At 42.1% G+C, this 27967-nt stretch overlaps 2 protein-coding genes across 2 annotated transcripts in view; one reads left to right on the top strand and one right to left on the bottom strand.

Moving 5' to 3' along the window:
• Window positions 1-27967, top strand: part of RDM1 (RAD52 motif containing 1) — a 740716-nt gene that overhangs the window by 644019 nt on the left and 68730 nt on the right. The window lies entirely within an intron of this gene.
• Window positions 249-22200, bottom strand: LOC144753803 (somatotropin-like). Its single transcript, XM_078641374.1, has 5 exons — window positions 22144-22200; window positions 20817-20980; window positions 14084-14200; window positions 1945-2109; window positions 249-666 (listed from the first exon to the last, which is right to left on the bottom strand). Exons 1-5 carry the CDS (start codon window positions 22151-22153, stop codon window positions 466-468), a joined length of 657 nt encoding a protein of 218 aa, XP_078497500.1. The 5' UTR covers window positions 22154-22200; the 3' UTR covers window positions 249-465.

Raw genomic sequence — 27967 nt, 5'->3', positions numbered from 1 at the left:
GGGAATGCTTATGAATGCTAAAAAGTAGTATGTCTGCGCTCGCGCGTAAGCTGAAATCTGTAGGTGCAGACTTGGTACATTTTGTGATTCGGACACCAAGTAAAGAGATCTAATTACATTTGGACTCAAAATAAAACCGTTCTTGAGCTCTCTGTGTACACTGTAGCCTATGATTGCATCAGGCAATGGCACCTTTATACCCACTGTTTTTAAATACATACGCCTTACGATTACACACACCTTTTTGGTTTTCACCTTTATTTATATTGACAAACAAAATGTGCATCAAGATATATATTTATATGCATTTTTCTTTGGCGAACACAGCAAACGTGAAATACGGCACAATGTACAGTCAATGATAGTAAATATTTACCATCTTCTGGAAAGAATGACTCCAAAAGGAATAGCGGCTACAAATATTTAAAAAAATACATTTTCTTCAAACCCTCAAACTTCTGGTAATCAAATAGTGCAATTATTATCTAACATTCGTCGACATTTCATGACTTTTAAGTATGTTACAACTTTGTGCATGTCTTTCTTGAAGCAGGATAGCAGCCCGTAGTTCCTAAACAAGGCATCTTCATTTCTCTGGTTGGCATCAAAGCTGTCATAGGTGAGTTTAAGTAGAGAGGATCCCCTGAGGCTTCCGTCGTCCAGTTCCTGTAAGAGAAGGGTGTTAAAAGTGTAAGGGTAGCTTCTCATGAGACATGAAATAGTGAGAGGATGGGAATTTCTGAACAATGGTGTGAAGAAGTTCTGGAAGAGAAGGCCCCAACAGTAGAAGAGGCAGTGCCTGTCATATCTTGGTCTGTGTTACTCTTTGCCTATGTCTCTGAACTGATCTGCGCTGTGCCAACCTGTGCCATCACCCTTGTTTACCCAAGTGGGTCATCTGTGGGCGACCTGTTACTGCCTCTTGGGAGTGAACTGGAGGGTTGGGCACACAGGATACAATGCTCTTAAGATCGATTTAACCTAAAAATATCATCTAGGAGCAACTGAAGTCTATGCAAGTAAACCCAGTTTACTGCACATGCCTTGGTTGGTCCTAGTGTCGTCTCAAGCTACTAATGTGACTGTGCCCTCGCATTCTGCCGTCTTGTGTCAGAGGTGCTGTATCTCGGTGGAATACCTTATTGTAGGACGAATATAGCTGAGTAATATACAATTATTGAAAAGTAACCACATTATTAAAATTATGTTTGTACATGGGTAGGTGAAAGTATGTTAACGAAGATGTGAGCTCTAGAAATTGGCTAAATACTGAATTAACATCTTCATTGTAGACCTGCAGTGAACATATTGGTGCCATGCTTCTCTCCCTTCATGCACAAAGGAGGCTGATTGCTTCATGAAATAGAATACACATTTTTCACCCCCACCCCACAGACTGTTCTTCCGCACTTTTCCATCATGAGAGAAAGCTGATCAGTTGTGTTTGCCAGAAGGTCCCCTTTACGCTGTTTGAGAACCTAATTGTTCAAAGCATTCAAGTCAAACTTTAGTAGTACAGTTTAGTAAGTGAAGAATCACGGTGTGTAAGAAATTGTGTTATTGGTTGAGGGGTAGGGTGGAAGCCCCACTCTAGCATCAACCAAAATCCTTGTCAGGGTGAACCACAAAAGTCACTAAAATAACCCGTGCTTAACCCTCTGGTAGCTTAGCACAAGTAGTCAAGCTTAACTAAAAGGCAAAGTATGTATGCAGCACACGAACAGTAATAAGTGAAGACACAATTGTTTCATTGTGTTTAGAGCTTTGTTGTGTTGAGTTATTGACAAGATATGAGTGTACATAAGCTTGCGACAGGCTCAAAAACAAATGTTGAAACTGTTTTATTTTATCGGGAAGATTGTGACCCTTTGACACACATTTTTTAACCAGAATGTGCATTTACATGATTGAAGAGATCGACTAACTGTGAATGTTCAAACTCACCTTGATGAGAGTCTGAATGCCTTCCTCCAAATCCTTAAGCCTCTCGTAGACTCTCTCGGAGGTCCCAAATACAAAGCTGTTTGGGAAAAATACGTTGCTGAGGGCCTGAACTGGAGTCAGCCAAGACCGAATGAGAGTCAAAGAGAACCGCAACAATTCAATATCCTGAAAGGGAGAAAAGCAAAATAATATTTCTAAGGTGCAGGTAACCATAGGAAGTGCGAAGAAAGATAGGAGGGGGTGTTTGGAAATGATGCTGTCAAAGGCTTAGGGAAATTCACAAATAACTACTGAGTTACTGTAATGAAGTCCAAGGGTATATTATAGTTGAATTAAGTATTTATTATAGTAAGGATCCCATCCATATGATAAGCAGTCACCAGCAGTACAGTCCAAGATCAACTGACTAGATACTCTAAACATAACAAGTACAGAATCTTTTCAGAGCATTCTATTGCATGTGCCTACCTAGCAACAGGCTGCATAGTCAAGATGCCACACATCTCCTTCCTTATAACAAATAAGATTAAACAGAAATTATTATTTTACAAAGTCATTAAAATTATTTTACAAAGTCATTAAAACGAGTAGGTGTTCGTGTAATTCTTGAAGACTTCCTCGCGATGATAGGACCAACCACAGCCCGATGAGAAGAAGTAGTTGTTGAAGGTTTCTTTGAGATGAGAGGACCACTGACGGGTTGATGAGATGATGTACCTGCAGGTGAAGAACTTGACACAGGGGATTTGGAATTGTCAACAAAGTCTTTCCTGATCACTACAACCCTGTTCAAGTTCCAAATGCGATGATCAGATGTTTTGACAGCATTGCCTAAAACTTTGATGACTTGAATAGGTTTCAAAAATGAAGCAGATAACATCTTGTTCTTTTTACACGGATTTTTTATAAGTACCCAATCACCCACATGTACTACTGTGTTTTTCACAGAATTTCTTAAATCATGAATCCTTTTCCTATCTTGTAGTTTTCTCTCCTGAGCTGCTTTCCACTCCTCAGTATCAGTTGAACCTTTCAGATGTAAATCATTAACCCAAGGTGGGGTAACCAAAGAATTGGGACGCCTACATCTGAAAAGTTCAAAGGGTGTTTTTCCCGTAGTGGCATGTGGTGATAACCTGTAAAGCTTAACCTTTTCAAAAATATCTGATTTCCAATCTGAACCTGCAGATTTAGACATCCTAATTGTCTCTTTGAGCACACGGTTAAATCTCTCCACGGTGCCATTCGTCTCTGGGTGGTATAGAGAAGATTTTTTATGTTTAACACCATGTTTAGACAAGAATAACTCCATCTCCTTAGAGACAAGTTGAGTTCCATTGTCCGTCAAAATGATGCTGGGAATTCCTTCCCTAGCAAAAAGTTTCTCCAAAAATAGTATCACATGTTTGGATTCTATGCCACGAGTGATGGCAATCTCAGGCCACCTAGAAAAGAAATCTATTAAAACTAGAACATACCATTCAGATCCTGCAGAGTATATAGGACCAAGGATGTCCAGGCCAACTTCTTCCCACGGATTGTTTGGAAGTGTTCTAATAACCATGGGCTGGGTTCTGGGTTTTGCTACTTTCTCACTCAAAGCACACTCCATGCAATCTCTAACTTTCCTTTCGATTTCTATATCCATGTTGGGCCACCAGTATGACATCCTCAGATTTTCCTTTGTCTTTGAAATGCCCATATGTCCACAATGAGCCAACGAAATGAGCTCACTTCTAATAGAAGTCGGAGGAACCAACCTAGTACCTCTTACCAGTAACCCATCATATTCAGATAATTGATCCTTAACATGCCAGAATTTCTCCAATATGTCACCACCTTTTGGCTTAACCTTCCATCCAATCTTGATCAATTTCAAAATTTCCATTAGGGCCAAATCTTCTCGTGAAGCCTCTAACCATTTATACTTATCAATGACACTCTCACTAACTGTACAAACCATTTCATCTTCACCTTCCAAATCATTTTCTAGATCTATATTTTCTTGAGAGACAAGACGAGATAATGCATCAGCCACCTTATTCTCGACCCCTGGTAAATATCTTACTTCAAAGTTGTAATCTTGTAAACCTACAACCCATCTTGTGATTCTACTGGAAACAGCATCTATTCCTTTGGTTTTTAAGATTTCGCATAATGGTTTGTGGTCAGTCCTTACTTCAAAAGTACTTCCCCACAAAAAATTCTTTAATTTCTTTATTGCCCAAAAAACCGCTAGTGCTTCACGCTCTACTACAGAATATCTTAGCTCTGGACCTCTTAAACTCCTTGACAAAAACAAAATGACTACCTCCTTCCCTTCAATCTTTTGTGTTAAAACCGCTCCTAATCCTTTTAGACTTGCATCTGTTATTAGAACCGATTTCTTCTCAGGATCAAAACTATTTAATTTGGGAGCATTGTTCAACTTTTCTTTAAGCGCAATGAATTCTTTTTCACAATCATCACTCCATACAAAGTCAGATCCCTTTTTTAATAACAATCTCATGTTAGCACAGAGTGAAGCAAAACCACATATAAATTTGTTATAGTACTCAGCCATACCTAAAAAACTAATCAATTCCTCCTTGTTTTTAGGGGAAGACATCTTCATCATAGTGTTAATTAGACCAGCTTTTGGTGAAATGCCACCCTCTGAGATTGTGTGTCCTAAATAATCTATGGAGTCCCTCTTGAATTTACACTTTTCTAATTTCACTGTTAGACCGGCTTCACACAAACGTTGTAAAACTCCAATCAGTCTCAGATCGTGCTCTTTCTCACATCTTCCAAAGATCAGGATGTCATCTTGATACACTCTCACACCTTCCAAACCTTTCAAGACACCCTCCAAAGCTCTTTGAAAAACTGAGGCAGCTGATACTAGCCCAAAAGGAAGCCTCACAAAGCGAAAAGTGCCAAACGGTGTTACAAATGCAGTCAAATCTTTTGAGTCTTCATCAAGCTTTATCTGGTGATAGGCGGATCTTAGATCCACCGTACTAAAGACCTTTGCCCCTTTTAATAACATTAACATGTCTGCAATTTTGGGTAAAGGGTAGTGATCTACTACTACATTTTTGTTTAACTCTCTAAGGTCTATGCACAAACGAAGAGAGCCATCCGATTTCTTGGCGGCCACAATTGGAGCGACCCATTGGGTTGCTTCTACTTCTTCTATGATGCCCTCTTTAACCAATTTTTCCAATTCCATTTTAACTTGATCCCTAACAGTAATGGGAACAGTACGTACTTTACAACAAACAGGTATGGCGTCCTTCCTTAACTTAATGTGATGATCATAGTTTTTCAAACAACCCAACTTTTCAGTAAAGACAGTAGGAAAATCCTTTCTTAATCTATCTGAAAAGGACTCATCACAATTTTGGTTTATGGTGATTGAATCAGTGTTAACAAAGGGAAACTCTTTTAAGATGATGGGGGGAGAGGAATTGGGATCTAGCATTACTCCTAAATCCTTTTGAACAAACCAACTCAAGATATTGTCCCCCTTTTGTGAAATATAGATTTTCGAGTTGGCAAGTCTCCCTTTATAATTAATGTTTCCTAAGAAGAATCCTAAAATCTCTATAGGCTTCCTACCATATGCAAGTGGTTTTATATCTGGACGAAACATTTTAATTTTACCTTGTAAATACCTGAGATAAAATTCTTTTGCAACAATAGTGATCTTGGCACCTGAATCAAATAATACTTTTACCGGATGACCATTGACCAAAATCTCATCAATAGGACAATTGTTTGGTTGTGGACCAAAAACTACTTGAACCAAAACTTGACCACAATCAACATTCTCATCAATTTCATAACAACCATTTGTGTCATCAAAATCATAATAAATTTCATTGACTTTGCCTTTGTAATCTTTTCCCTTGCAAACAATAGTAAAATGTCCCTTTCTTTTGCATTTGCTACAGGTAGCTTTCCATCCAGGGCATTGTCTATCGTTTGCAAAATGACCCATTTTGCCACATCTATAACATTTCACTTGTGTAAAATCAAACCTTTTATCTGGTCTAGTATTGAGGGTTTTGTTGGTAGTTACATCCCTCGTATTACTTTTCTGGCCAGCATTTTCTCTAGTTGTACTCGGAGTCTTGACAAGATTAACAGTGCTATTATTCTTACTTTCCCCATTCTTTTTTATGACTTCTACACATTTAATAGAATGTTCAATCCTTTTGGCTATGGTGATCACATCATCTAAATCAGGTTCATCTTTTTGCCATAGTTCCTCTCTAACACGTTCAATGCTACAACCTAGCATGAACTGATCCCTTATTCTTTCGTCAGTAGAGGCAGCAAACTTGCAAGATGAAGCTAATTTTCTTAGCGCAGTTATGTAATTCTCTATGCTTTCCTCCTCAAGTTGTAATCTGCGACCAAAATGATATCTCTCTAAGATAGTAGACACTTTCGGAAGGTAATGTTTATCTAACATAGCTATGCAAATTTCATATTCGTTAAGATTCCTATCTTGTATCTCTGGGAGATGATCGAATACTTCCTGGCCCTCTGTGCCTAAACAGTGTAATAACAAAGCTGTTTTCCTTTCTGCGCTTAAGTTAGCCCCACAAACTTTTGCATATCTTTCAAACACTTTGCACCACTTTTTCCACCTTATCGGAGGATCTCCTGGATTTTGCAAAAAGAAGGGCGGGGCGGTGACATTCTGCATTATGTGTACACTGATATAGAGGCTAAATGAGAAAAGAATGTAAGCAAGTTAACTTAGTATTAAGGAATGTTTTCTTAGACTATAACAATGAATAACTAAAACAGTTCCCCTTTTTTTTTTTTTTTTTAACCTGAAAGTAAAATGCAGGATTATGAAAACATTCTGGAAGAAGGTTACCACATTTAAAGAATAATCTTTTCTTTCTTTCCTTCTTCTTTCTTTTTTTTTTTTTTTTTTAGTTTCAGTGTTAATATCTGTTGTTGTATAAATTCCCTTGAAGAAATAACAGTTAGAACGCTTTATAAAGGTCAAAACGAGTTAAATGATAAGTTTGATGAATCTGCAATTTTCCATTTCCTAAACGAGCAAAAATCGCCTATGTCGAATCTGTGTATTGGAAGACGAAGTTGCTGTGTTACTGTGGAAGCTGCGTCATGACGCTCCTTGTCAGCGAGCGCGTAATGATGCCCTTTGTTGTCAGAGCGCTGCTGCAGTGAGCGAGCGCCGCGCTCGAGAAGAAAAACGCGGTGAGTCTTTGTCTTTTTTTTTTTTAAAAGATGCAGCAGCGGCTGCCGATGCTAGGCTGGGGCTTCAACAAGGACGCTGGGAGGTCCAAGTGCGCCTCAGAGACGCGTCGCAATGGCAGCCTGGGGAGCGCTGAGGAAACGCGCTGTGTTGAGATGGCGCTGGCAGGTGAACGTGCGTTGTAGAAACGCGCAGTACCTCAAAGTGCGCTGGCAGACCAAAGTGCTGGCAGGTTGAAATGTATATGTCACGCACAGCACAGTACAGTGTGTCAGCCGAAGTCAGAAAAGAATGTCCAAAGAGACACACTGACGAAACACACGACGCGCCAGATCAAGCCAAAATCAACTAGGGGAAACAGCGTTTCTTTCTTTTTAAATCTCTAAATAGCGCTGTGTAGACTGGCAAACATGCCATGAAGTAATAATGTCTATAAAATTATCCAACAGCCTTGAGCAGCTTTAAGCTTTCTAGTGAAATGGAACAGAGAAACACAGTACCTTTTTTTTTTTTAAAGAGTTTCAAAATGATGTCTTCGTGTCCTTGTTGGGATCCTTTCCTCAATTCTTCATAAATCCCATCCCGTCGCCAAATGTAATGAAGTCCAAGGGTATATTATAGTTGAATTAAGTATTTATTATAGTAAGGATCCCATCCATAGGATAAGCAGTCACCAGCAGTACAGTCCAAGATCAACTGACTAGATACTCTAAACATAACAAGTACAGAATCTTTTCAGAGCATTCTATTGCATGTGCCTACCTAGCAACAGGCTGCATAGTCAAGATGCCACAGTTACCATTGTAAATAACTGCTTCCACCAAGAGTGGGTGCTCACATTTAGCCTCCGGGGTGGCTGCTGTTTAACGGGGGTGGCGGGCTGGGCTAGGGTGGTAAATGGAAAAAAGCACCACTTGCCGGCCGTCCACTCACTCCCACTCGCTCCTCTTTGGCTCCTTGACAGCAGGAAACGCCCTAGCTTCTGACTCCCCATGCCAATCACAACGCCACAAATCAGCGTTGTGATTGGTCTGAGCGCCATGGTTTGGCACTCAGACGGGGGGATGGGAGCCTGGGCATGTTCTCCACCAAAGCTGTAATAAAGCGTGGGTGGAGAACATGCAAATTGTGCATGAATGTTTGGCCAGCCCGAGACGGCAAGCAAAACATTCATGGGCACTTGGAGTGGGCAGACCACTCATCCACCTTGCCCCTGCTCTGTCAGCCCCGCCCCAGTAAATGGAAAACCAAAATGGTAATAACATTGGTTATTCTCATTTTAGGAGACGCCGCACCGCCTTAGCAGGAGAACCGCACATGTGCCTCAGCTCTGTGTTTGATAATATTGCAAGAGGGAGGCTTATGGGGAGGATGTTGGAGATGGGAATAGATCCAGAGATTGTGCATCTACTCCTTGAACTCCACGAAAATGCCTGGGGATGCACACCACCAATTAAGATGAGGTGAGATGTCAGACTAGGATGTGTCCTAACCCTCTATCTATTCTGCCTCTATATTAATGATCTTGAATCATCTATGTTGCCCCATAGGCAGATTCACCAAGGCTGGGAACCAAGCTCCTGTCAGTGCTCATATATGCGGGTGATTGTATCCCACTATATAACAAGCATTTGCTATGCAATAGGTCTCGCATTAGGAAAGTTTGAGCTATTGGTATTGTAAATGACACATTTGTTATTTATGTGTTGGTTTTGAAAATAGCGAAACTAATGCCTTTTTTTCATTTACAATGCCAATAGTTATAACTTTCGCATTGTGACACCTATAGCATTTGTAATGCCATATGTGTTGTATTTACGTGACTTAGATGTAGTGATATTACAAATAACAATGGCTTTTAAAAAAAAAAAAATAATACTTAAATAAAAGTTATTGTAATTTATAATGGCAATAGCTTAAACTTTTGTAAATAACTTTTGTGAAGATTATGTTCAGTGTATTTTATAGTGATGAAAATCCAAGAACAGAAGTGAAATATTAACATCTTTTTGTGACATTTGGAATAAAGCTTGAAACATTGAGAGAACATATTTGAACGAGTTGTTGTTGAATGGTTGCACAGATTGATGCTGTGGTGGCGCTGAGTGATGTGGTGGCGCGAGTGATGCTGTGGCGTTCAGTGATGCTGTGGTAGCGCATAGTGATGTTGTGGTGCCCCTGAATGATGCTGTGGTGGTGCTGAGTGATGCTGTGGTAATGCGATAGATAGAGTGAGTGCGATAGATAGATAGAGAGAGGGCGATAGAGGGAGGGCGATAGATAGAGTGAGGGCGATAGATAGAGTGAGGGTGATAGATAGATAGAATGAGGGCAAAAGATAGATAGAGTGAGGGCAATAGATAGAGTGAGGGTGATAGACAGATAGATAGACAGACTGAGCGCGATAGATAGATAGATTGAGGGCAATAGATAGAGTGAGGGAAGATAGATAGAGTGAGGGCCGATAGATAGATAGAGTGAGGGCGATAGATGGATAGAGTGAGGGCAATAGATAGAGTGAGGGCAATAGATAGAGTGAGGGCAATAGATAGAGTGAGGGCGATAGATAGAGTGAGGGCGATAGATAGATAGATAGACAGATAGACAGACTGAGGGTGATAGATAGATAGAGTGAGAGCGATAGATAGAATGAGGGCGATAGATAGATAGAGAGATAGATAGAGTGAGGGCAATAGATAGATAGACAGGCTGAGGGCGATAGATAGAGTGAGTGTGTTGTGTGTGTGTGGTTGTTGTGGGGTTGTGTGTCTGGGGGGGTTTTGTGTGTGTGTGTGTGTGGGCGTTGTGTGTGTGTGGGCATTGTGTGTGTGGGCGTTGTGTGTGTGTGGGCGTTGTGTGTGTGTGGGCATTGTGTGTGTGTGTGGGCATTGTGTGTGTGCATTGTGTGTGTGTGGGCATTGTGTGCGTGTGGGATTGTGTGTGTGTGTGGGGGTGTTGTGTGTGTGTGTGGGGGGGTGTTGTGTGTGTGTGTGTGGGGGGGTGTTGTGTGTGTGTGTGGGGGGGTGTTGTGTGTGTGTGTGGGGGGGGGTGTTGTGTTTGTGTGTGTGTGTGGGGGTGTTGTGTGTGTGGGGGGGTGTTGTGTGTGTGTGTGGGTGTGTTGTGTGTGTGTGTGGGGGTGTTGTGTGTGTGTGGGGGGGTGTTGTGTGTGTGTGGGGGGGGGGTTGTGTGTGTGTGGGGGGGTGTTGTGTGTGTGGGGGGGTGTCTGTGTGTGTGTGGGGGAGTTATGTGTGTGTGGGGGGTATATGTGTGGGGGGGTTGTGTGTGTTTGCACATTTCTTGTGTCCTGACATCTCAGATGTCTCCAGCAGCTGGTGGTCCATGTATGTTTTACAGGGGTCTGAACCCAGGGCAGATGAAATAATAAAGCGCCTTCTTGTGCATGCTCTCCTTGTATTTGCATGGCGGGTGAGGAGCTCACAAAATTTTGGATAGCTTTGTCAGATTTGATTGAGTTAATTTTCAAGTTGGATGCATAAGAGAATGTAGCATGTGAAAAAAAAAATAAAGCTGAATTGCAATTAGCACATTAGTACTGTTTGCTTTTGTCCTGCTGTGTGGCACTCGGAGATTGACCAAAGCTGAGAGCAAAGCACACACTGATGTCTAGATTAATTCTAAATAATTAAATCATATTTATTTGTTTAAATCATTAAGATTTTCTGTGCAAGTCATTAGGCTAAAGTTGCTTTTGTTAATCACAGAGTATTATGCATGGCTCCTGAATGGATGTTCACTATAAGATACTTTGCCACTTTTTATGTTTATATACTTTTGCAGTTTAATATAGTGCATACAATGTCCGAATGTGCAGCAGAGCGTTTTACATGGATAAGGATAGAAATGGTTAAATTAAGGTTATGAATATGTAATGCCGACGTACAAGCCTTTATACATATACCAAAAAGTTTAGATGAAAATAAAACAATTTAAAGGGATACAATACAATTTCAATGTATAAAATAATGAAACTGAGTAGAGTGATTTAGTATTAAGGAATAGATATGTCTGAAAACGTGCACATAAAAGAGATGTCAAGGTCGATATCTACTGAATTATAGGGAAAGTTATTTAGAGACACACTGATGACATTATTGTAAAAGCAAAGATGACGTCAGAGCCCAAACAAGAGAAAAAAAACTGATGTGTCTGGGCTGTATATGCACCTAATTAGGAGTATCACAGAAAGGGAAAGTATCTCAAACTGGGAAGCCAGGGAGGAGAAATTTTGAAGAACGTGAGATTTGGTCTCTTAATTAAGTCTGGATTTTGTTTGCCCTGTTGTGAGGAGCGAGCCTAATGGCGAGTGCACTGTGAAATATTGACTAAACGTGCAGCTAAGCATCAAAATCTAGAGGCTTGCTTGAAAATGGATTTCTCACAGTCGTCGTATGGCAGAGTTCCTTACTGAACTGCGGAGGCTTCTTGTTCCTTCGGTGCCCATGTCCCCTGACAGTTAATCAATAACATGACATTGGCGTGCAAACAGGGAAGAGATTCGATAGATTGGAGGGAGACGGTTCAGGAATAGATGCCATGGGCAAGGGCTGGCCAGCCGAACTGATATCCTTTGTTGTTGTAAGGAAGTGGGTAGCAAATGGTGAGCAATTTCGCGGCCGCTTTGATGTTCTGAGTGGCCACGCGGCTCACTGAGAACATCAAAGCGGCCACGAAAATGCTCCCAAAGCCTGCAGGCGAACAGATAACTCTCACAGACGAGACCGAAAAAGGTGATCGTAAAAACATCTTAAGAGAGAGTAGCGAAAACAAGCACCAAATGTAAATTTATTACGAACAGGATACGAGTTTAAGCAAAGGAAGTCGCTTTTGTAAAGGCGATTCTTCTATTAAGCAAACGCAGTAGCTTTTGTAAATGCAAATGTTTTATTAACAAATGTTTATTATAGAGTAGGAAAACTTTGTCTTTCACATTATAACAGGTGGACTGTGTTGGCGGCCTGTACAAAGAAGTGAAAGCGGTACTAAACATTGTGCAGGATGAAAGCGAGGTTAAAGATATGCGAGGGGCTCAATTTTATAATTTCAGTATAATTAAGAGTGACACCCGAACAACTATAAGTGACACAAGCTCTTGGATGATGCGTGGACTGTGTTGACGGCCTCTCCAAAGAAGCGAAAGCTGTACTGAACGTTCTGCAGGGTGAAAGCAAGGTTAACAAGCATTGGCGGCCGCAAAAACAAGGCCGCCGTATGCGCTTTATAAAACAAGGTTCCCCATTGCCAAAGCAGAAAAAACAACATTGTGCTTAGGGGGGGAGGAGAAGTAAGTGAGTCCGAGCCCGCTGGGGGAAGCAACAGATGGCTTTGGTGTGGACTCTCTTCGGGCGCTGGATGGAAAGCGCGTGCAGCAGGGGGCGGAGCGGATCCCTTTCAAGTGACGGTTAGAGTTGCATCAGGAAAGCTAAACCAGCAGGCGGATGCGCGTTCACGATCACATGCACTAGTGGAAATCCGCCGGCTGGTTTAGCTTTCCTGATGCAACCCTATAATTCTCGCTATTCATTCCTTGCGGAATGGAATAGCGAGACCTAAAAAGGGGGTAGGTTTGCAAAACCTGTTGGACAGCTTTGTACTGTTCATGGATGGACTGGGTTTTGTCTACTAATAAATACAAATCTTTCCCCATGTTTGTAGCCGGCCAATCTGTAAATGAGCACACACCATTTAGCCACTCCAAATTACTCTGTGTGCCAAACTTTACATACCTGGGGCTCCCCTTTGACAATAAAGGCACCTGGGGGCATGATTTTATATCCGATAATTTTTTAATACCCATATTATTTGGACGATTGTGATATTAGTCATGTACGAAATACTTCATGATCTACATATTTGTGCAATTTTTTTAAACCATTGATAGAATCTCATATATGACCTGATTAGTTCATAGAGGACTGCATATCTGGGTGGACCGCATAGAACATTATACCCTATTCACTTTACAAACTGCCTGTCCTGTTGACCAATACTGCCTTCCTTCCTGTAAATATGCATATTTTTTACTTCGATGGATGGAAGGTCTTGCTATTTCTGAGGGTCACGCTGCTTATGGTACAAATTTATCATGAGTCTTATTTGCTGTATTACTTGTATGAATGAATTGTAATCTTTTCTGGTTTTTGACCGAATATAGATTTATTGATTGATTGTACTGCCCCCGCCAATTAGAAGTGAAAAAGCTCTTCGGACAGGAAACAATATAATATGAACTGCATTGAAGAATTCTTGACTAGACGGACAAAGACTGGGGAGTACTTGGCACAAGTTTGTCCCTGAAGTGCTGCTGCTTAAACCTATTCTCAGCTCTATTAAAGATGGACTCTTACTAGCCCCCCAAGGTAAAGTGGGGTTCAGAACTTCTCAAGGAGTGCCTCCTTCTGTGAACCATCTTTTCCCAGGGCTTGGACGAAGGAACCGTCCCAAGAAACAGTCATTACGGTGTCTACCATTGTCTTTGTGTGCTTGGCTGCCCAGCTTAAATCTGAGGGCAAAGGTTGCTTTTTCTTAACTCCTTAGTCTCAGTATTAGTTTACCTGCCTCCAAGGAGACACCTAATGAAGTGGTCAGGACCTCAGCCAAGATGTTAAAGGCAACGAACTATGGCGCCTCTACTGGGAAATCCACAATAAGCCCGAGAGCAATGTTAACCCACCCTATGTATCACGCAACATCAAGGCTTGAACCATTAAATTACAGTATATCCGCTTACATGGAATTATAGTTGGTTGCTGCCTCCATAATCCAGGACACTTGATTTTACTGTTAAGTTAAATGCAGTCAAGAATCAGCAGTCTTATCATCAAAATGCTTTATATGATCACTATGACGTCTCATGAATATTTTCCAAAGACGTTGGCAGCTTGTTTGGCCACTTACCGACCTCTGCTGTGCATCGTCTTTCCCAGTTGGGGCCGGAATGGTCTCAGAGCAGCAGAATGCTGTCTGTGAATTTCTGCTTGTGTGCCTCTGTTCATTAGGAATGTAAGTGCCCTCCTGTTGAGATAATGTAACCGATTACAAAAGAAGTGATGGGACAACACAACAGTGGAGGTATACCACAAACGCATCACACCACACGTTATTGCCACATACCTCATGATACAATAGTTTCAAGACTTTGAATTGGCCTACAAGGGGGATACCTGCAATAATTTAGATATAAACATGCACCGAAATTAACTCTATTGCTTTTATTTCACCTCACTTTACCCTTCCATGTGATATCCAGTTACACTTCAGCAACCATCGTATTGCTTTTTACACATAAACTTGCCAAGGGCCTGTAGAGAGGATGAGTTAAAGATCGGGGAGGGGTTTCAAAGACTTTCCTTTCTAGATAAATGGTAGAGCTTATGAAACTATCAAACAGTAGAACCCAGTCAGGGTAACAGAAGGCCAACAGTTAATATGTGGCACGGAGATGTCTCTGTTAGGCCTCATCACCTTCCTTGTGGCCAGTGGAGCTGACCTAGAAACTGGAGAACTAAGTTTGAGTCCCCTCAACATCCTGCAATTCTGGGTAAATCACTTAGGGCCTGATTTAGAGTTTCTTTTACTATGTCTGTGTAAACCTTACTCCAAGGGCCCATGGGAGTACGGGCTATCGGAGTTCAGCCATCCGAACATTCCCAATAATTATAGACGGCTGTCGGATGGCTTTTTTTGGACTATCTGCCACCTCTAGTAATTTCCTGGTAGTGAGAGACATTAAAAATAAAAAAAATAACCCAAACACCATGGGAAGAATCTCCCAAGTTGTTAGGGCTGGGGGAGAGGGGATACTTTTTTTTATTTCCCAATGCTTTTGGTAAAGAGAAAACTTTTTACATGTTGGTGAAACGTCTGTCATCAATGAGAGAGACAACCCAAAAGTAATGATTTTGTATACACCGCCCATATGATTGTTAGACATATATGATGTTATCATCGTGCATAAATCATCTTTGCATGTGTTACATGTGTTCTAGAGATAGTAAAAAGAAAATTCTAGCAAGTTACATCATTTGTAAGAAAAATGGAGCAAGCTGATTTGGTCGAGATACTGTCCTAGATATCATTCTCATTTCAAAAGGAGAAAGAAGTATTTTCTTCATGTATTATTATGTTAAAACAGCAAAAATAGGATGAAATGTGTTTTTAATGCTTCAGTTTTACTAAACTGTAGTCTTATCCTATACCTATTATGCAAACAGCAAACATGTTATTAAAGCATTCCCCTGTTTATTCAATATTTACTTAAAACCTGTAGTTGATCTTCTCCTCCACTTCCAGTTCCTCTCTTGGGCAGACAGCACAGAGAGATACATCAAAGTCCCAAAGCATCCCAACCAATTTTAAAGCAAGGGACTCTGAAGAATAGAACTGTTGATTAGGCATAAAAGCCACAAAAGAAACCCTGGGCCAGGGCCCAGCACGTCTTCTCAAAAACACTAATATCCTTTACAGTTCACCAAATTTTTTTGATAAATTAGCACTCATCAAAACAAAGCTCAGAACCAGGGATTGTTGTTGGACACCCAACCTTGCATCAATGTAAGCATGTCAAGAGCAGTTGAAACTTCCTTTCCTCAAATCAGAATCCTAAAAAAGCCCACCCATTGACATCCGAATACCACCCTTTCTGATGGGGGTGATGTGCTCAAGAGTAGACTATGGCAACCCTTTATACCAAGGGATGCCAGCCTTCCAAGTTGAAACCAAAAAGTGGAAAATGTGACGGAAGACTGATTTTCACATTAAATACACATGATCCTCTTGAATGTTATTCCAAGAGCCTACATCGGCTTCCAGTCAAGACAGACACATGTATTAATGCTTAGAATGCACAGCCCCCAAATGCATGTAAGATACATTTAAGATATACTGCCCTCCACACAACCTACACTCAACCAAAGGGTGACACCGTATCATACACACAACCAGTGCAAGCGCAGAGGGGACAGATTGTTTCAGTGGCAGCTCTTCCCGCTGAAGTGGCCTGCCCACACCATCATTGCTGAAGTATGGGGGAGACCAAGGACCCTCCTGTTCTAACCCTATTAAACACGTATTGTGCCCATTGTATATTGTTCAGTATGGATGCTTTAGCTTCGTCAGGGCTATGTTTTATTTATTTTATGCATTTTTATGACACTCAAACTTTACCCGAAGATGTCAGGGCACTGTACAATAGAGCCAGTTACGTTACATGAGAGAAATGTTACGAAATAGAATGTACAAAAATAGCAGGACACAGAATCAAACACAGCAGGCAAAAGGAACACAATATCAAACACAGCAAGGAAGGAATGTACAAAAAATAAATAAATATAACAAATTTACAATGACTAACGAACTTACTGGCGGGGTCTGAGAATGAAAGAATTAGTTCTGCAAGTGTCTTTGGAATAGAAGAGATTTGAGGTCCGCTTTGAAGGTCCGGATGGAGGTGGTGGCACCGAGCAAAGGTGGAAGCGAGTTCCAGATTCTCACCGCATTACCTGAGAATGATTGAGCCATCAATTTTTCACTTTTGAAGGAGGGGGGCTCAAGCAGGAACTTTTCTGCATTCCGAGAAGGTCATAAGCCTCCAGACAATTTCAGTTTATTTGCCAGATAGCGAGGGGAGGAAGAGTGCAAGGCTTTGTGGGTGATGCAAGCCGTTTTGTAAATAGCTCTAGCCTCGATGGGAAGCCATCGGAGAGAAGACAGGAGTGATGTGGTCATTTCGCTTGGACCCTGAAATGAAGCAAGCTGCTGAATGGAGGACGGATTTGAGGGGGGAGAGGTGAGATTTGGGAAGGTCTGTCAGAAGAGAATTACAATAATCCAGGCTAGAGAGAACTAGCGATTGGACCAAGGTTTTTAGGTCTTTCTCCGGGAAGAACCGACGAATCCCCCACAGAAGGCGCAGCTGATAACGTGTGTTCTTGGCAATGGAGTTTGATGTGTGAGATTAGGTTGGGTATTTTGTCCAGTATGACACCTAGGGATTTAGCTCAGTCAACAATGATGGGTTTACTGTTGAGTAAATTCAGCGGATCCATCCAGGATTGAACAGGAGGCGGGGAGAGAGAGGAAGATAGGAGGAGGAATTCGGTTTTGGAGGGATTGAGAATGAGTTGGTGAACTAACATCCACTTGTGAATAGAGTTGAGAGTAGAGTTGAGTAGTGAGAGATATTGTGAGGAAGACACCTTGAGGTAGATTTGGGTGTCATCCGCATAGAGATGGTAGAGGATTCCAGATTTGCTGAGGAGGTTCCCTAATGGTTACAAATAGAGATTAAACAGAGTGGGTGCAAGGATAGAGCCTTGAGGGATGCCTTGACCAACCACCAGTGGAGACTAGAGACTGTTCAAAATCTTGATCATTTGGGATCTGTCCGAGAGGAATGAGGCAAACCATTTAAGCACTGTGCCTTCCACGCCCATTCTCTGTTGAAGAGTGTTAAGGAGGGTGTTGTGATTAACAGTGTCAAAGGCTGCCCAGAGGTCAAGAAGAATCAGAAGGCATGATTCCCCCGAATCGAGTATATGCAGCGCATCATTGATCACTCGCAGCAGGGCTGTTTCAATGCTGCAATTTTGAATAAAGCCAGACTGGGACACGTCAAGGATATTATTGTCAATAATGTGTTGCGAAAGTTGTTTTGCAACACTTTTTCTGCGATCTTTGAAAGAAAAGGGAGATTGGTGATGGGGTGGAAGTTATTGAGGTCGTTCGCATCTGCGAAGGTTTTTTTAAAAGGGGGTGACCTGTCCTGTTTTGAGGACAGCTGGGAGGGATTCTTGACTGAGGAAGAGATTAACTAGCCTGGTTCAATAAGAGAGAGTATTGGTATAGAAATCAATGGCGATGACACTAGGTATGAGGTCAGAAGAATGGTTGGAGGGTTTGGTTTCGAGGATGCATTTGAGCAGGTCATCTTCCGAGATCGCGGCAAAGTTCTGCCAAGTGACTAAGGATTTTCGCTCCTCAATGGGGGTGGGGTGGGTGACCTGATCCACCAGTGATTTGACCTTTTCATCAAAGAATATAGCAAATTCAGTTGCTTTCTTTGAAGCATCCTCAAGATTGATGGTTGCGGGAGAACAGTTTGGGTTTTTGATGAGGTCGAAATATTTTTTGTGTCTGTTTTTAGCTGAGTCGAGGAGGGATCTGAAATGTGATCCTGATTCTCTTACTTATCGTTCAAAAAAGTTACTGAAGGTACGATACTGGGAACATATCCATAGTTACCCCCTCCAAAACTAAAAAATTGGGAAAACTGACACTTAAATTCTTTGATGTTAAAACCAAATGCAAATTTGAATGTTTTATGGACGAAATTTTACCTTCAATGGCAAAGTCACTGTATTTAAAGTACCGTTATGGCATTTTACAATTAAAAACTAGTACTTCAAAGTGGGTGTGTAACTTAGATCCTATGAGTAAATGTGATACTGATCTTTGTGAACTATGTGATATGGGCGCCAAGGAGGATGAGGCCCATGTCTTATGACTTTTATATATATATGCCCTGCATACCTGCAAGCAAGGAGGAAGTGGATTAAGCCTATTTGTCTTCTTCTAGGGTTCCGGAAAATTAAGGAAGGGGGAAAGAGTATTTAAAGGGGATATCTCACAGACCATAGTATTTAGTCTGAGTCGGTTCCTTCTTGCAGTAGCAATGGTTAGGAAGAAAAAAGGCCTAAAAATGTAGCAGTACTCCTAGGATCTGTACTAACCCACAGTGTGCTAAATAAAATGTATTAATATTGCAGTAACTCTTATATATTCATGTCCCAATTGCCCCTTGTAAAATGGTCCCAGATTTTTAAGACATACATTTTTATTAACTGTACTTTTATAATGTTGTCTCTTGCCAAATATTTAAAAAATATATATATTTATTGTATTTATTTTTTAATTATGTATTACCTTGACTGATTGATTTATACTGTACTTTAAGAATTCTTAAATTTCCCATAAATCTGGTCCCTTTATCAGCCAACTTTTTATATATACAAACGCTTAAGTATGTATGTTTTAAACAGATTCTCTTCGGAATACCAGCATATGATGTAGATGATGATGTTTTTAATATTGTATTACATTCTTTTATGGTTACTTAACCGAAATAAAGAATGAATGAATGAATTAATGAATGAAATGTGATGCTTTTTCGTGGAAGATGTGCTTGTGGTATTTGAATCTTGATGAACTTAATAGAGAGAGATTGCAGGTGGATGGAGATTGTCTCCAATGTTTCTCCAAGATTCAAAGGTTTTTCCTTTCGTCATAGAGAGCTTTATTGAACCAAGGTGGTGAGGGGGTGGGTCTTTTCCTTTTGCTTTGGAGTGGAGCAACATTGTCGATTTCGACTGCAAGGATTGAGAGGCAATGGGGAGTGAGATCGTTGACACCCGTATTAGGGTCTAGACTAGGAAGGGAACGCATAGCAGAGTCACATACAGTCTAAAGATCAATTTTTTTGTGTTGCGGAACCAGGTATAAGCCCTTGTAGGTTGGCCGAGAGTTATAATGTGCCAGAGGTGAAATCGGAAGGGAATGAGGTAATGGTCTGACCAGTCTACATGGATAGGGGGAGCAATGGTAAGCAGGTCTGATTTAGAAATAACAAGGTCCAGAATTGAGCCCTTGGCGTGTGTAATTTCTGAGCAGTGTTGGACAAGATCGTTAGCTGAGAGAAAGGTTGCAAGCTTGTTGGCAGCCGAGTCTTCCACCGAGCTCCAGTGGAGATTGAAGTCACCTTGGAAGATCTGCCTGTTGCTTTGTGAATATTGGTCGCTAATGAAGTTGGTGAGTTTCTCCATGAAGGAAAAGCAGTTACCGGGCGGGTGGTAGATGGCATGAAACCTGAAGGGTGAGCCGTGATGAACTTGAAGTTCTAGGGATAGGCATTCGAATGTGCGGAACAGGATGGTGGGAAAGGCTTTAATTTGAAGGGAGTTTCTGAAGATAACCAGGTCTCAGCGAGAAAAAGCATGTTGAGATTGTGGTGGGTGATAGTGTTAGAGATTTCCAGTTTGTGTTTGGTTGCAGATCTGCAGTTGTGGAGCATACTCTAACGCAACTGTTTTGGTGATGGGAGTGTTTGGGCTGATAAGGGAGAGAAGGATTAGATACTTGCCGACTTTGCATATTCCCTCGAGTCTGGGTCATGCACCCACCACTGCCCAGCCCTGGCTCCATTCCCTGCCCCATGTAACCACAGTGTGACATCTTTGTGTATCCCATGTAACTAGGCAACTCGTAGTCTGTTCCCTTCTGTACTTGATGCTCTGCGCCAAGAAGCAGTCAAATCGTTGAAGCGCAATATAGGCAAACAAAACATACTCATATTTAGCCTGCATGCAATGACTAGGCGACCGACAGTGCCATTCGGCAACTCTGAGCTCCAAGTGTAGCAGTCACACTCTTTCCAGTGTAGTTGGCGTCTGACCTCGGAGCCAGCACGGCTGCACTGCATTCATTCACGCACTCAGCAGTGCTCCCTGTGTAACCGCGCACTGGCGCGCATTCTAAGAACATTGATGTCGCGAAATCCTCTTTCACAGCCAGAAGCTTGCTATTGTACAATGCACGGAAAACACAATTTGCAAAGGAAATCTGCGTCCATACTTACAAACTCTTGGTATATGTCGGAGGCGAGGATGTGTAAGTGTTGCGCTCGAATCACCGCGTTATTGAAGAGATTCGTCAGGGACACGCCAGGGAAAGCCGACACCTCCTGGCAGCGCTGCAGTGTTAAGACAAAGACTGCGAGGAGCACGGGAGAGAAGCACAACCCTGCCAAGAAACGAAGCAGTCAGAACAGCCCCAGCAAGCACAGTGTGTTCAAGCATACCCAGGCGCCCCGATTCGGAAAGCTATTTGTGTGTCTTAGAAGTGGGGTGCGAAAATGGCACAATTTACCTGTCAAACTCCAGCTCTCGAGTCATAGAATCATTAAAAGTGGGAATTGAGTGGAAGTAGTCGCGTGCGGCGTGTGGGTCAGTAAACCTGCAAACAGGGGCTAATATATAGGTAGACCTAAATGGAGCAAATCATGGCTTCTCAATGGGCCAAAAAGCCCTGAGATATGTTTAGGTGTTTTGTTTACAGTAAATCTGGTAACCTATGAGTTCCTGTCATGTAGGAGGACGGCGGTGCTCCGAGGAGACTTCACCTTGTTTGACGGGTGCATGCTGGGGTAGCGTGGATGGGGGGGAGGGGAGTGGGCGGATTCTCACCCAGGCTGGCGAAAGACCTCAGTTGCCATGAATTGGATTCTTTGTCATAGGAAAGGTTCAGCAGTGCTATTTACCCACCCACCCGTCAGAAGCATGGAAATCTTTGGTTTTCTGTCTCGGTACCTCTGCCTGTGCTCTCTGTGGTCACTTCTGGGTTGTGGGATCAGGTCTTTGATGTGTTAAAGTCAGTGTTTCTATCAAGTGTTGTTGATAAACAGACTTGTTGGCACCTCGATAAACAGAATTATATTTCACTGCTAAAACAAGAACGGTTCAAGTTCTAAATGTCTTTGACCCCAGTCCACCACCCTAGATAGCAGCTTTATGCAATCACACCGTTACTGTGTCTTGCAAAAAGCATAACAAAAAACATGGATTTCTCCGTAGCGGCTTCATGCTCGAGAAAAGTGGGCAAAAAAACGTTCTCTTCTGCTATTCCATAAAACAATTACCTTTAGGACACAGAAATGGTTTTTGGAGAAAGCAGATTAGCCACCTAAAAACAACCCAAAGAGAGGCACACTAAGGTACTTGTACTAAACTGTGCAGTTTGGGATTATTTGGTGGTACTGCAGGTCTTAATTAAAGACAGTGCAACAATAAAAATAGTAATGTTGCACATCTTCAGAATTTACAATTTTTGACAGAAGCTAGAGGGCTTTTTTTGAAAATACTGCATAATTTAAGCTAAATTCATCCATTCAATTAAAATTAAATTACCTGCTGCCATTTTCCTTTTGGTCGTAAGCTGTGTGGTTGCTTAGGGCTTGAAGACAGAGGTCTTTCGGTTTATTTGCCTGCTGACCGTCAAAGCATTTTATACACAAAGCACCTATTGGTATTTACCAATTAAATGTTTAAATGTAAACATAATTCACACTGACCAACCAGCTCATCTCTCTGTTCATCAATATATTAACATGGTGAAGGTGCCCGTGGCCTCCTGTTTACCTTACTGATACATAATGATGAAGGCTGTTCTATGTTTACATTCACTAGTGCTAGCTGTTGCCTGATCATTCCCAAGAAGTCATTCATGAAATGTAGGATAGGCAGTGGGGGTTAAATTTCCAAAAATAGTTTTTTTGTAGGTCGTGCGCTTGAGATACCATAATTTGTACTACATGAGGAAGTGCCTTGTGTCTTTGTATTTGGGTTGACTCGACCCCAGTTTCCGAGATTATATGGGTTATCATTGAGGTGGTGTGCACAAATAAACCTTATGTTATGCTAGTTAGGAAATATATGGATTGACAAAATCAGATTTACAAATGAAAATGCAAATTTTACTCGAATTCTCTGTGTCCATAATTTCAGTTTTAGGGTAGGTAGTTTTGGAAGAAGGAAGACACTGTGATTCACTGTAGAAATGAAGCTTCGCGTGTGCACAAACACTACGTATCCTGTCAAGGGACAAACAAAAGCTCTGCGTGTGCGCACTCTCTAAGAAGTACAATGAACATACAGACTGCTGGTAACAGGGTCCCTACTCTTGGTCTCTGCCTGTATCTGCTCTAGTCCGATCTGAGTGTGTGGCGAAAAAATGCAGGAATCAACATTGGACATTTGGAAAACTTGATGTGACACTTGATAAATCAGTCATGCTAGCACTAGATGCGAACAGCATCAGGAGAGCATGCGTTTATTTTCAACATATGCAATTCCAAGCATAAACCTTGGCTGGAATTCTCCTCATCTGATCAGTGTTAACTGTGCTGATTACCGAGGTAGTGAAAGTGCATCCAGTACAGTTTTTAACATGACGGAGTCTATGACACCCAAGTGCTCAAGCATAAACATGTTTGTGGATGTCTTTGCACTCCTGCTTATCGTGATCTGAGAGCCATTCAGATTCTCATTTTACACAGGAACTTACCGCCATCTTTGTATTATTGTGTTTGGACGTTTTGGAGACCAGGGAGCAGACAGTTGCTAGTGGGTTTGAGGCTTTTTACATTTGCTATCATAGACCCAGCCCGCCTGTGGCTCTGCAAACTGGACCAAGTACAACACTCTTAGCACTTGACTCTAAGTGGTAGCGTAGACGTGCAGTCACATGCTTCTCTTCTCGGGGAGGCTAGTGTGGGGGTTAGCTACTCACAGACAAGAATCAAATCACCCCATAATAGTGCAATAAAATCAATGTCTAGCCCAGTGCTTTTCTTTGTAGGGAAATACAAGAACTTTTACTAAACGTAAATTTAGTAGATCACTGCAAATTCAGGTATGCACAAATACCTGATTCCTGGGTGCAGAGCATGGTGCTTTTAGGGGCCTCCGCTGATTAGACCTTCACCTTGCTCTATTGGGTACTTCCCGCTTGGGTACCAGGTTCTCCGTCCCCTCGTAGTAGGGTCAGAGTCAATCAGGTAAACTGGTTGGTGGGTTTCAGAATCTGACCTGCGCTCCATCGTGGTAAGCCTTAACTTGCACCTAGGTACTGTAAAGCGCAACCAGACAACTGCATTTGGCGATTAACACTTTTTGGCCCTATTTTTACATTTAAACTTTAACACTTCTTTACTCAGATTTATTTTATTGAAATTTTATTCATTTTGGCGTAATTTTATTTATCAACATTTACTCTATTTTTCTAAATTGGTTTGGGATTTTTCTTCTGTTGTGTTTTGAGTTTATTACTGTTTTGGTGTTGCATAAATACTTTATACATTGCCTCTAAGTTTATCCTGTCTGTGCTCTGCCAAACCTACCAGTGGATTGAGCTCTGGTTAATTTAGTGATGTTAAAGGTTCACCCTGACAAGAATTGTGGTTATTATGTGAGGAAAGTACTCACCCCTCCCCCCAAGTAATACTCCAATTTCTTAAAGTAGGCCTCTGCCTACATGGAATAGTGGGTGAAAAAAAGGGACTGGAATGCACTACAAGTGATTGCCAATTGCTGAGATTAATTCAAGCATTCCATCCATCACATTATTTTTGTTGCACTTCTTGGTACCCAGTCAGTGTTGCCTTTTGGTTATACCATTTCTTCATCTTCACTTGCCTAGTCTGAAGGTTTTCCTTTGCCTGAAATATATATTAACACCATCAAATTCCTGAGGCCAATCAAATTGTCAATCACCTCCTAAATCCTTCTTCTTTCTGTGGACTCTCATTGAAGGCAAATGAGAGACATGGCAGGAATACTTTCTTCTTCATCCTGAGGTTGTCAGGTAGAGTTCCCTATTATGCTCGTCAATGTTTTGTTAACTTGCTCCACTAACCCATTGGTTTGTGGATGGGATGCCATGGAAAAGTGGTAAATCAAACCAGCTTGCTCCTTTATCTCTCTCCTGTATGAGGAGATGAAGTTGGTTCCCCGGTCGGAAAGTACTATCTATGAAAACCCGACCCTTGTAAAGATCCCTAGAAGAGCCCTAGCTACCACTTTTGCCGGTGTAGTCCTCAAGAGTAGCGCCCATGGATACTTGTTGGTATGATCCACTACAATCAAGATGTAATTGTTGCTGTGCGGTGGTTGGGTCAAATAACTAACACAGTCTATCCCCGCTAACTCGAATTGAACACCTACAATGGATAGAGGCACTAATGGCGCCCTAGTCTCACCTCCTGACTTCCCATTCAACTGGCAGGTAGAACAGATTTTACAGAACTGCCATGTGTTTCTCTGCACCAATGGAAAGTAGAACAGAGGATCCAGCGTGTCCTTGGTCTTTCTATTGTCCAAGGTTCCTTCTAAAAAACCTTGTTGGCAAATGTCAGCAGGAAATTCCTGTCAACTAGTGGAACCACTGCCCTTTTGCTAATGATTAATCTAGGATTCATCTGCTGATTGTACAGCAGGTCATCTTCTCAGCCAACATAGTGTCTTCTGACCACTCCTTAACAACCTGTTCCTAGGCTTCCTTCCGAAGTCCCACAAGCGTAGGACACGTAACCTGTGCCTTGCACAATGTAGGTGCTCCCAAAGCTAATAACCCATGTCTTAATGGCAGTGGCCCCAAAGCCTGGTATGCCTCGGGTATCTCACTCTCCTCTCTGTCTGGAGCAGGACCAGTGAATGCCACAGCCAGTGTCCTCTAAGTGTCAGCATTAATCTGCTGTATACATTGTTCTGGTCCCTGCAAATTGGGAATGGTCCCTATCTCTTCCTGAAACTGACTTGTAACCTGTACTCTGGTCAACACAGATGACATTGCCCAAGCCATATAGGCTTCTGGTCCTTGTACTAAACCAGGGGTAATCACATAATTGCCCAGGGGACATCCAGCAACTTGCTTATCTTGCACTTCACAGATCTTCAATGGCTGATCTACCATTAAGCTCCAACTCAACTCAGGTAATCAGTTACTCCATGTCCCCTCCACTGACTGCTAAACATCTAGTGATAAAACCTGGGATAATCTTTGGGTTTGAGATACTTTCTTTCCACCATAGTTCTATGAGCTCCTGTATCCCTTAGGGTAGGCACCTGCCTATCATTAATACAAGCCCCCAGCATAAACCATATTGTGTTTGGGTGTATGTGTTCCAGAGCATCTGGGTCCCTTTCCCAAATGTCCGTAGCAACTAGGTTAAGAGCAACAGAGCTCTCTCGGGTCCCTTCCCCCGTAGTTAGCATGCATTCTCTGACTGATGTAGGTGGTACAGAGTCTTTCAGCTGACACTCTCTCTTAGATTGTCCCTTCTTGTGGCATTTGTAAGAAGTTATCAATTTGGACCTGAGAGAATCTTCCTGTCCCCATTTTTCCTTGCTTTTTTCCTTACTAGAAATCCCTTGGTGCATCAGTCCCCTTCTGTAACCTTAGAAATTGCTCTGGCCCTTATCCTCCAATTTGTAATCAGTCTGTGGAGAGTTCCCCACCCCTTTTGACTTAGAGTCTTGCTGGTCCAGAACTTTGTTAAACCTGTTGGTTAGCCATTTGTCAACCAACACTGTAAGTGTCCCTGGATCCTTCTGTGTCAGATCTGACATCTATTGTGTAAGTGGGGCAGAGCACTACTCTAACCATCAGCTGGTTTAGGGCATAACAATGTGTAGCCTCCATCCCTCTCACCCACTCGTTCCATTCATGCAAGACAGCATGAATCCAAGTTTCAACTGAAACACTATCCACTGGTTTGCTGTCTTTAAACCTTTCCCTGGAGTGAGATGGTTCTGGGCCAGACCTCCCAATCAGATCTTCTTTCATCCGCTCATACACCATTTGCTCAGTCACAGGTATATTCCGAGGAGTGCTGTTCTTTCCTTCTGCAACAAACATATCAGTGTTGCAGCTTTAGACATTTCATTCAGAACCTAAGCTTACATGCAATGTCAAACTCTTTCCATAATATTCTTATATTGAGACTCCACATAGAATCCAGTAATAATCAGTGTCTGGAAAGTCTATGGGGAGTTATGTTCCTCACATTGGGTCTCAATACAAAAAATAGGCGTTAAATGATGCTCCATCCCAAGCACTCCCCAAATTCTCTTGGGAGCACATCGGTCCCCCTAAAAAAGTGTCTGAAGAGATGTGAAGCAAATCTCGTGTTGAAGCATGTCACCTATGTTGGTGGGTGAGGGTTTACCTCCAATTTTTTATGAAACCCATACACTATATATCTGTGGGTATCCACAGAGCAACTCTCAGATTTGCAGTGGTCACCCCCACCATCTAGATTGCCACTCTTGTTTTCTGTGATGAACATTAGGAAAGATTCAATCTCTGGACTCCCCACTCCTTTTGCTTCCCCCTCTTTTGATTATTAGCATCTTGATTACTTCATGCTTCTCGTATCACAATATTACTTTTAATGAGCTGGTAAAACATCCATACCATGACAGGTTTTGATCCTAATCTATTCTTTTAAAACGAGTGTGCTGCTAGAGGGTCCTATGTGTGCTAGCCCAACCCTTATTGTGAGAACCATGTGCTCCATCTTCAATGCTGTTGAGATCGAAGAAGCATTCTCGCCGGAAAGCATTGATTCCGAGGCTGATGTCAAAGCAGAAAAAACCCCCACCAGCCAAGCACATGCCAGCAAAAGCTGTAGTGAGTACCACTTTCCTGCGACCACTCACCCTAAGGATGCACCAACTATGAGCTCCTGTACCTTAGCAGAGCAGAGGCCTCTGGTCCTCCACTGCCTCACTGCCATGGTCGGCACTGAACTTTCAAGCCAGACACGCATTCCTCATTAGAATCAGTGCTGAAGTCCTTCTCGAAGTCTTGAAAGTTGACATCGACCACTACCTCGACGCCAGATTTGAAGACGCCATCTCGACACTGTTGGAGATAAGACACTCAGAGCCAAAGATCTCGGAAGCGAGACATCCCAAGCCGAAGCACTTGGAGCAGAGATCGACTAAGCCAAAGCCCACTTTGGTGCATTTTGGACTTCGCCCCTCCTCTGCTTCTTCCAGGCCGCCAACTGCAGCCGTGTCCTCTGTTGCCTCTGAGGAACGCAACCAGCCAATCCTCCAACTGCTTTAAGAACAATCGCCAGGCAGCAACATATCCACATTGAGCCTGGCAAAGGCTGAATCCTGGCCAAGCCCCCACAGCCATCTAAAGACTCAGTTCCTCAAAAGAAGA

This window comes from Lissotriton helveticus, chromosome 5_1 (genome assembly GCF_964261635.1).
Source record: "Lissotriton helveticus chromosome 5_1, aLisHel1.1, whole genome shotgun sequence".
Taxonomy (NCBI): domain Eukaryota; kingdom Metazoa; phylum Chordata; class Amphibia; order Caudata; family Salamandridae; genus Lissotriton; species Lissotriton helveticus.
Note: the sequence above shows the minus strand (reverse complement) of the source record. Positions and strands in the feature narration are given on the sequence as shown.

Excerpts from the sequence above, each read along its gene's own strand:
- LOC144753803 (XM_078641374.1), bottom strand. Across the intron at positions 14,201-20,816 it reads CCGACATATACCAAGAGTTT|GAGGGCACTTACATTCCTAA; the intron begins GTAAGTATGGAC and ends TTATCTCAACAG. Across the intron at positions 667-1,944 it reads GCATTCAGACTCTCATCAAG|GAACTGGACGACGGAAGCCT; the intron begins GTGAGTTTGAAC and ends CTTCTCTTACAG.